The sequence below is a fragment of the Danio aesculapii genome, chromosome 13 (assembly GCF_903798145.1).
Source record: "Danio aesculapii chromosome 13, fDanAes4.1, whole genome shotgun sequence".
Classification (NCBI taxonomy): domain Eukaryota; kingdom Metazoa; phylum Chordata; class Actinopteri; order Cypriniformes; family Danionidae; genus Danio; species Danio aesculapii.
In genome coordinates this window covers 6,621,605-6,632,727 of record NC_079447.1, presented here as the reverse complement: position 1 = coordinate 6,632,727, position 11,123 = coordinate 6,621,605, and the positions used below count along the sequence as shown (strand labels likewise).

Genomic DNA, 11,123 nt, shown 5'->3' with positions numbered 1-11,123 from the left:
TGTGCAACAGGTTTTTCAGCAATGTTTTGATCATACTGATAATTTAGAGACCTGATACAGTAGGCTTCATATGGTTAAAACAAAGCCCTCACCATCCTGTGTGCACGCTCCCAACAGATTGATGATGTTCTTGTGCCGGCCAATCATCTTCATCATCTCCATCTCTGACACCAGGTCAGAAAGATCCTTTTCAGTCGCATCACCTAGAAAAATTAGACAAATCAAACAATTAAAACTAATAGAGAAAAATCTTCCTATTTCCTGCTCAGCTGATATCATACGACATTGTGAAGTAGTACTAGTGAACTGCACGCTTGGCTGCAAGCTTCGTCCTAAAATTTTTAACTACTATGAGACAAGGAAATAACAAATCTTTCACAAAGGAATGGTGTCTCAAACTGGTAAATAAAAATGTTTATTTGACATTTTCATCAGCTTGTAATATCACTTGAAACGAAAGCTCCATGCATATTGCATCATGAGATACAACTATTCTCATTGTTCTGGGTTTACACTGTAGATGTACTACATTATGTAAGGAAGAGTTGAACTGTTAGAAATAAAAAGCTTGGGGTATGCATTATTTTCTAATACTTTACCAGTATTACTTTGCTTAAACTATGCTCATGCGGATAAAAATTACTATAGTAAATTATGGTAAATACTGTATTGTTTTTTAACCAAACAATAGTACAGTAATTGAATTAATCTGTTGCGATAATTCTATACAGTAGCTGCTATGGTAACACTATAACTATAGTAATATAAACAAATCACCCAATAGCAATACTATTATAGACCATTTCAGTGTGGTCATGTCATTGGCCCATAAACATTTCCCGCTTGTTATCAAACTATTTCATAACTGTAACAAGATCAATCATAACTTCATGTTAAAACAGCTATCATAACATTATTCATTGATATGTGGCTCTTTTTGGACTCTCGGAAGCTATAGAAATTAAATATGTAAAACAGGAAATACGTTGGGAACTTTGTTTTGTTTAAATCCCTCAAAATGGTCTATAGAAACTATAGGATATACTATACTATAATACATTTATTGGCACATCTAAAAGCTCATAGTAACATGCATTAGCTACCTCTTTGCAAGCATTTTTGACCATATAGCTGAGTTAGTCGGCTGCAGATGCAAGCTGAGCTGGATGCAATGCTTTTAGTGTGCACACCTTACCACACCTCTAACCCTACCCCTCACAGTAACGTCAATAGCCCCATTGAGTGCATTGTGTTTGACACTGCACGTCTCAGCTTGCATATGCTATCTGCAGTCAGATACTATTGGGTGAGTTAGAATTATCTGGGGTTATTATTGGGTTGTATAGTACTATCGGTTTCTGGTAAAGCATTGAATTAATATCCTTCCTGGGGTGCGTTTCCCAAAACCATCCTTAGCCAACTAAGTTCGCAAGTTCCGTTACAAACGTAGTTCGTTGATTTGCCGTTTCGCAAATCCGTCGCTCCAACAAACATTCGCAAACTGCCTCGCAAACTTGAGCACTCGCAACTACACCTCTGGAGCTGTAGTTAGAAACATAGTTCCTGGCTGTGTTCTATTCCCACTTATCCCCCCTATGCCCTATTCATTTAGAACATTCAAAGTTGGAATTATGAAAAGTAAAAAAGCATTAAGCTCATCTCTCTTAGGGGTAATTTGCTTTCAAACAATTTTTACAGTTCAGTTTTATCGATCTTTATGTTTACAATTGTCCTCCCTTCGCAGTGCACTTTGAAAACATTGATGTTATTTTGAACACAGCCTCATGGCGAAAGCTATAGATGACCTATTATTTAAAAGTGGAATTTATGTTACGTCTCCAAAGCTTGTGAAAACTAAAAACATAGCATATGTTAATGCTTTTAATTTAGAGTAGATCATTTATTAAGTATCTGTACTGTATATGACATGGGTCTGCTGGTTAGAACTTTCTGCTGTGGTTTACAAATGTCAAATTGTAAAAGTAGAATTTTCTAAAAATAAAATATAAATAAACAATATCCTACTTAATAATAATAATAATAACAATAATAATCATTAATATTATTAATATTATTATTAAAGTATAATTTTTTCATTTCTAATACATAGGCTAATAATAAAAATAATAATTATCATCATCATCCTCATCATAATCATCATTAGTATTATTAACATTATTATTAAATTAGGATTTGTTTCATTTCCTAATATATAATAAATATTAATTTTCACTTTATAATAAATAGCCTCATTATTTATTTATTTATATGATTTATATATGATATTAGAACACGTGTTAGCTTTTGGAAGTGATTTTATGTTTTAGAATAGGATATGTCATATTCTCAATAATATTTGCAAATGAAACACAGGCCCTGTATGTGGCATTTACATATATTTCAATTAATATGAAAAACAAGTGCATGCTTTTACCAAAACTAATATTGGATTTTAATTTAAATGCGTGTTTGTGTAAAACAATATAATTTGCACAAAGAAATGATGGGGTTATTTGGTAAAGAAGTAGTTCTTCCGCCCTGTTTAGAGCGTCATTATAGGTGTTTTATGTTATAACTAACATGGTTCAAGCGATGGATCTGCGACAGAGAAACTATGCGTTTTGGAAAACACTCGTCACTACATCATTCTTTTCCCAAACGATGCATCGTACTGTGATAGTTCCGCCGCGAGTTACGTCGTTGTTTGGGAAATGTACCCCTGTATAGTTTTTCCCCAATTTCTGTTTAAGGGAGAGAAGATATTCCTAAACATACTGTAATAGCTTTAGTAACTAATTTATAATAACTGATTAGACTTAACTTGGTTAATTAGGTTAACTAGGCAAGTTAAGTCATTGTATAACAGTAGTTTGTTCTGTAGACCAGTGTTTCCCAACCCTGTTCCTGAAGGCACACCAACAGTACACATTTCCAACCTCTCCCTAATCAAACACACCTGAATCAACTCAGCAGAACATTAAAAAAGACCCCAAAACCTGACACGAATGGGTCAGATAAGGGAGACATACAAAATATGTACTGTTGGTGTGCCTCCAGGAACAGGGTTGGGAAACACTGCTGTAGACGATCAAAAAAACTAAATAAATATAGCTTAAGGGGGATAATAATATTAACCTTAAAATGATTTGCAAAATAATAAAAACTGCTTTCATTCTAGCCGAAATCAAACAAATAAGACTTCCTCCAGAAGAAAAAACATTATAGGAAATACTGTTAAACATCATTCTGGAAATATTAGAAAAAAAAAATAACAGGAAGGCGAATATTTTTGACTCCAGCTGTATATGCTAGTATATGCAGTGCACTGGCAGGACTGTCCAGTGTTACTGTCTGTCTGTGTGGTTTAGTGTTACACTGAAGAGCCGCCGCACAGCTCTCCTTTCATTGCCTCACAATTAAAAAGCGTTTCTTCCATTTAGAGTAATTACCTTCGAGACAGTCGCCTTTTCATTATCTGCCTGCTGATCAGTGGAGCGAACCTGACACAATCCACTGAACGCCTGAACTGCTGTGTGTGATCTGACTCCAGCTTCTTCATCTAAAACTGCTCTGCTCCCTCAATACACACTCTTCATTTCTATGAAGTTTGATGCTTTCATGAGCTAACATTGTGTTCATTTTTTAACAGTGCCCCCACACAACATATTTTAACACTTAACAGTGCTATATTAGTATAACTCATATACTACTGTGTTTATATTGTATTATATTTAGTATATGGTGGCACGGTGGATTAGTGGTTAGCACTGTCGCCTCACAGCAAGAAGGTTACTGGTTCGAGTTCCGGGTGGATCAGTTGGCATTTCTGTGTGGAGTTTGCATGTTCTCCCCGTGCTGCCATGGATTTCCTCCGGGTGCTCCGGTTGCTCCCACAGTCCAAACACATGCGTTAATTGGGTAAACTAAAATTAGCCTCAGTATATGAGAGTGTGTCTGAATGTGAGTGTGTATGGGTGTTTCCCAGTATTGGGTGGCAACTGGAAGAACATTTGTTGCGTAAAACATATGCTGAAATAGTTGGTGGTTCATTCCGCTGTGGTGACCCCTAATAAAAAAGGGACTAAGTCAAAGGAAAATGAATGAATGAATGAATGAATATATTTAGTATTATATTCTGTATTATATTTAGTAAATAAAAAAGAAAAAAAATGCCAAACTGCCAAAATAAAACAAATAAGACTTCCTCCAGAAGAAATAATATTATAGGAAATACTGTGGAAAAATTCCTTGCTCTGTTAAACATTATTTGGGAAATATTAGTTTGGAAAATAAGGCTAATAATTTGACTTCAATTGTGAAAATTATACTATTTTTAAAAAAATGCTGGGTTGTTTTAACCCAGTGTTGGACCAAATATGGACAAACCATATTAAGTTTATCAAGCTGGGTCAAAAAATTATTTAAATTTAACTGATATTAATATTTAAAATATTAATCCGTCAGCAAAGAGATTTGGAATATAATTTTAATGACGATCAGTGGGAGACTATATGCCAGAATACTCTCATTCCCCTTTCCAATAACAGAATAATTGAACAAAATTATAAATTTATGCATAGGATGTATCTGACCCCACTTCGTTTAAGCAAAATGTACCCTAATGTATCATCCAGGTGTCACAGATGTAAAACCTATTCAGGATCAATCATGCATGTTTTTTAGGAATCTTTCTGGACAGCAGCGCAGGACTTTACAGCCAAAGCTTTGCAAATTCCATTGGACTACACACCAACACTATACCTCTTTCGTACAGAACTGAACAAGACACTTGATCCTACTTCTTTAAAGAGACTCGGCATCATCTCCTATCTAGCAAAAAAATGCATTTTGCTCAATTGGAACCAACAAAGACCTCCAACATTTGAACTGTTCATACAACTCTTGAATGAAACAATGCTCTTGGAACAATATACATACTACTTAAGAAACAAAGGGGATGCCTTTCAAAAAATATGGATGCCTCTAATGAACCTCTGACTCTCTGAACACTTCTGATGCATTTTCATAATATGTGTGACATTACTCAATCACAACATAACTTTATTTGTGTATTACGATTTTTGTATTGTGTTTGTATGTTTATTTATTTATTTTATTATTTGATTTATTTAATTACTGATTTTTTCTCTCTGACTTTTGCTGCTATACTTGTCTACTGATACCTTTGCCGTTGTCCTTTTTTGTTTATGTATGTATATTCATTAAAACCAATAAACAAAGAATTTAAAAAAAATTAAATAAATAAATATTAACCCGTCTGCGCAATAGCCTAGTGGTTAGTGCGCTGACATATGGTGTGGAAGCACTCTGGGCGTCCCCAGTTCGAATTCCGGCTTGTGGACCTTTCCCGATCCTACCCCCCTCTCTCTCTCTCTCCCACTTCACTTCCTGTCAAAACTACTGTCCTGTCAAACTAAAGGCAAAAAATTAATTTGAAAAAAATGTTTGACCCATTTTTGACTCGACGATGAGTTAAAACAACCCATAATGTTTTGGATTGCAAAGCTTTCAATGGTTTACATCCTTGTTTTGTTTTTCTTTTTGATTTAATATATTATTTGCATGTTTATGAATGTTTTTTACTCTTTTTGCTTATTTTCATATGGCTTTTGTATTTTTTAACGAATCTTTAATTATTTTTTAATCAATTTTAAGTTATTTCAGCTGTCTTTTAAAACCTGATGGATTGCGTTGTTATTTATATTTATTATTGTAATAAAAGAAATATCAAATACTAATAACAACACTCTAAGAGCAGATGTAAACTTATATGCAAAAGAAAATATTAAAACTGCCAAAATAAAACAAATAAGACTTCCTCCAGAAGAAATAATATTATAGGAAATACTGTGAAAAATTCCTTGCTCTGTTAAACATTATTTGGGAAATATTAGTTTGGAAAATAAGGCTAATAATTTTGAATTCAATTGTGAAAATGATACTATTTTATACTGCAATATACTGAAATAAAAGTATTAAATTCATAAAACATAAAATGAGGAAAGCAGATATTTAAGAAAATACTAAAATGTTGGTAACACTTTATTTTGATGGCCCGTTTGAGTATTAGTAGACTGTCTGCTTAATATCTGTTGATACTGCTCCTTCAACAGACATTTAACCGACTATAAGAAACTTCGCAAGTGCATGCCAACTTACACTAACCCTAACCTCAACCTAACAGTCTACTGATAATCTAATGAGAATTAGTTAGCATGTAGATGCAATGTAACTTAAATTCAACAAACAGACCATCAAAATAAAGTGACCAATATGTTTAGTCCAAGCGGTAAAAACCCTAATAAATAATTGTAACATTAGCTATGTTTCCATCCAAAAATGCAAATTAAATGTATGCGCTAAACGCATAAAAAGATGTGTGAATAAAGCAGCGTTTCCATCCAATGAGTCAAAAAGAACAAAATCATCACCTCCTGATTAATTGCCGCCAAATATCAACAGTAAAAAATGGAATTTGCTGCAGTATGAGAAGCTGCTTGTATCTTTTCTTTATTTAATAAATGACTTGCGCCTCAGAAGACAAATGACGACACACAATGAACGCGTGATGGCGTTTGAAGGCGTGAGACACGGAGCACAGATGATCTTGACAGTTCTGGAGGTCATAATAACACTAATACTGAAATGGTTACGGCATTTTACAATGACCAAAACAACATTTCAGATGTTTTCCAATGTGCTCAGCCTGCTGGTTTGCTCAATCACACACATTTGTATCATCACATGATCTCTTATAACAAAATCACATGACCTTTTTAATGCGCATACAGGAATTTGTTCGGTAAAAGAGTTTCCATCATAGTTTATGCGCATATACTTATCGAATAAAAAGTTTTCCTACTCAGTTACACACATATGTTTTTCATACGCATGTTACATGCCTGGAGGTGTTGCTCTGCTGTTCCCTCCTCCCTCTTTCTGTTTTTATTTCCTGTCTACTGTTCCTTTGAAATCTAGGCGTTCCGATTGGCTGTTGGAATTCTCACGAGTGGACCAATCAGAAGAGGATGGGGGTTATTTAAGAACTCCAGTGACAACTTGGACGAGATTAGAGGGGGATCCTTGCTGCTGCTGTGTTTTTCTGTGTGACATTTGTGCCTGTCTGGTTCGCTTTAAAGAGTTTTTATGAGTTGTACATCTGTTCAGAACGTCCAATACTAAACTTGCTTAAATGTGCTAAAAGGGAAGTGAAAGTGAAGTACGTCACGTGACTTACATTTGTACACACACGTAGTTGATTCTCTGTTAATCCACTAGGTCAGAAGCGGGTGCTACTCTGTTTGTTTCAATGAGTACAGTTGAGTAAGGGGTGTGTAACGCCGAAGATGTTTTTTTTTTTCCTATTTACATATTTCTCTATATTTAGAAGTTGGGGGGGGGGGGGGGGGGGATTAGTTAGCGGGTGTTTAATTAGTTATTTTCTTTGATTTGGCACCTCGTATTTTCCTTCCATCTATCAGGTTTGTTTCAATTAATTTGTTTACTTCAAATTGTATTTATTGTACACATTTGTAAATATTTTGGGTGATTTAAATATTCTTTTTCTTTAATGAAATAAAGCGAACCACTTTTTTTGCCACGTCGTTGTCTGTGTTAGCAGCTAACATCTCAGGGGGATTCTTAAAATATTGGGTTGTCATAATTATGTTAAGCCCTTTTTCATCCTCCGAGCCACACGGGGCGAAACAACGTATAATGCATATAAAAATAGGTGGAAGTAGCTAATGTTTAAAGACAAATGTTTTCCCCCCAAACTACAGACAATCAGCTTTTTTAGATTTTTTGACAATCAAAAACAGATTCAATAGCATAATTAAACAATTTCAGAACGGTTATTTTTCTTGTTTATTTTTTTTACTAGTTAGCGAATGTTGTTTTTTGGCCGGTGATTAAGGCAGGTGTAAGCGGTGAACGCGCTCTTGTTTCAAGTGTTTTCTCCAGCACAGCCCTGCCCCATTCATCCTTTAAGATTTCTTTCAAGAGTCTCTCTCTCTCTCTTTCTCCCTCCCCCACACTCCTCTTTTCTCTTTTTCTTTCTTTCTTCAGTGTGAGGCAGTTTCTTTGTGCAGGTGAAGAGCGAGAGCCGTGCAGCTGGTGAGCACCGGGTCAGTTATGCGGCCTCTTGACCCAGCTCTACCAACATCACTCAGCACCAACAAATAACCCTGTGCAGGCCTCTACGGTACAGAGCAAGAGCTGCAGCTTAACATATGCACATCATAACAACACATTAACTGCTTTACTAGCTGCTTTTTCGAAATTGCACAGTCAAAACACTCTTAGCTAAAGCAGTTTTTCAATTGCGACTGGAGTGATTGGAGGGAGGTCATTATTTTTGGTCAAGACTATATGCTGTTTGCATCTAAAGCACTTGAATATTAAAAGCTTTAAATTAAATAAAGGTTTATTTTAAGTTTAAATTAAGGTTTAATTAAATAATAATATATAAATAATTATACAAAAATAATATAATAGTAATATGAAAATTATAACATGTAAATAATTAAATGTATTAAAATGAAATTAAGATATAAATTATGATGGCTGGCTGGATGGATGGATGGATGGATGGATGGATGGATGGATGGATGGATGGATGGATGGATGGATGGATGGACGGATGGATAGACAGATTGATGTTTAGACAGATAGATAGACGGATGGATGGATGGATGGATGGATGGATGGATGGACAGACTGATTGATGTTTAGACAGATAGATAGACAGATAGATGGACAGATGGAGGGAGGGATGGATTGATGGACAGATTGATGTATAGATAGATAGATAGATAGATAGATAGATAGATAGATAGATAGATAGATAGATAGATAGATAGATAGATAGATAGATAGATAGATAGATAGATAGATAGATAGATAGATAGATAGATAAATGGATGGATGGATGGATGGATGGATGGATGGATGGATGGATGGATGGATGGATGGATGGATGGATGGATGGATGGATGGATGGATGGATGGATGGATGGACTGATTGAGGTATAGACAGATTGATGTTTAGACAGATAGAAGGATGGATGGATGGATGGATAGATGGATGGATATATAGACAGATTTATGTATAGATAGATAGATAGATAGATAGATAGACAGACAGACAGACAGACAGACAGACAGACAGACAGACAGACAGACAGACAGACAGACAGACAGACAGACAGACAGACAGATAGATAGATAGATAGATAGATAGATAGATAGATAGATAGATAGATAGATAGATAGATAGATAGATAGATAGATAGATAGATAGATAGATAGATAGATAGATAGGATGGATGGATGGATGGATGGATGGACGGATGGATGGATAGACAGATTGATGTTTAGACAGATAGATAGACGGATGGATGGATGGATGGATGGATGGATGGATGGATGGACAGACTGATTGATGTTTAGACAGATAGATAGACAGATAGATGGACAGATGGAGGGAGGGATGGATGGATGGACAAATTGATGTATAGATAGATAGATGAATGGATGGATAGACTGATTGATGTTTAGACAGATAGATAGACAGATAGATGAACGGGTGGATGGATGGAGGGATGGATGGATGGATGGATGGATGGATGGATGGATGGATGGATGGACAGATTGATGCATAGATAGATAGACAGATAGACAGACAGACAGACGGACGGATAGACGAATGGACGGATGGATGGATGGATGGATGGATAGATGACAGACAGACAGACAGACAGACAGACAGACAGACAGACAGACAGACAGGTAGATAGATAGATAGATAGATAGATAGATAGATAGATAGATAGATAGATAGATAGATAGATAGATAGATAGATAGATAGATAGATATATAGATAGATAGATAGATAGATAGATAGATAGATAGATAGATAGATAGATAGATAGATAGATAGATAGACAGATAGATAGATAGATAGACAGATAGATAGACAGATAGATAGATATGCATGCATAATATTTGCATAATAACATGATCAGGTGTATATCATATATCATGTATCAAGTTGATATAACTATATGCTCAAAATTTGCCATACTAAACTCTAGATATTAATGTTGGTGATTAATTAAATTTATTTATATTTAATATAAATGAATTTATTATATATTAATATTATTTATGTATTTAAATTTAAACTAAATATTAAATATTAAACTAAAGCTTTAAAAGTAAAAAAAAGCAAATTTAAATAATTAAATTGTATCTATGTAGTTTGTTCGTATACACAATATTATTATGTACACACATTTATCATATTATATGCGTATTTAATATATTATATATTATATTATACACGTATAATGTATAATACACTAAACACATAATATTAATATATAAATAACTCTCTTGTATAATAAAATATAAACAATACTAAAATGATCATGACAATTAAATTAAATTAATAGTTGATATTTATTATTAATATATTTACAGAAACTTGATATATGGATTCCTGACATTGTGAATCATTACTGCCAGAAAAAAAAACTATCTTCAGACATGATGATTCTTCACGCAGTCATCTTAGATCCTAACACGCTGATACTGTTTTGTTGAACTTTTTCCATATTTTCACTGATATTTTAGCCTCATATGGCCCATATGACAATATTATTCTGTCTGCGTTGCGCCCTGCCCGCCCGTCTGGTGTTTTTGCAAGACTTTTTAGCTCTTCACTGAAAAAAACAAGCCAGTAGCTAGCTCTCTGCAACTCTCACATGGTCGTCCACTGAAGCTAAGCAGGGCTTTGGTCAATCAGTACCTGGATGGGAGACCACGTGGGAAAGCTAGGTTGCTAACCGAATGGTGTTAGTGAGGCCAGCAGGGGGCGCTCAACCTGAAGTCTGTGTGAGTCCTACCGCCCCAGTATACTGATGGGGACTCTATATTGCTCAGTGAACACCATCTTTTGGATGTTAAACCGAGGTCCTGACTCTCTGTGGTCGTTAAAAATCCTAGGATGTCCTTCAAAAAAGAGTAGGGGTTTAACCTGAGCATCCTAGCCAAATTTGCCCTCTGGCCTCTGTCCATCATGGCCTCCTAACCATCCCCA

At 35.0% G+C, this 11,123-nt stretch overlaps 1 protein-coding gene across 5 annotated transcripts in view; it reads right to left on the bottom strand.

Moving 5' to 3' along the window:
* fgfr2 (fibroblast growth factor receptor 2) overlaps positions 1–11,123 on the bottom strand; it is a 156,691-nt gene that overhangs the window by 40,708 nt on the left and 104,860 nt on the right. For all 5 annotated transcript variants that reach the window (XM_056470771.1, XM_056470769.1, XM_056470770.1 and 2 more), the window contains one exon: positions 93–203. In XM_056470771.1, coding sequence (XP_056326746.1) covers positions 93–203 — 111 coding nt within the window. The remainder of the gene's footprint in view (positions 1–92; positions 204–11,123) is intronic.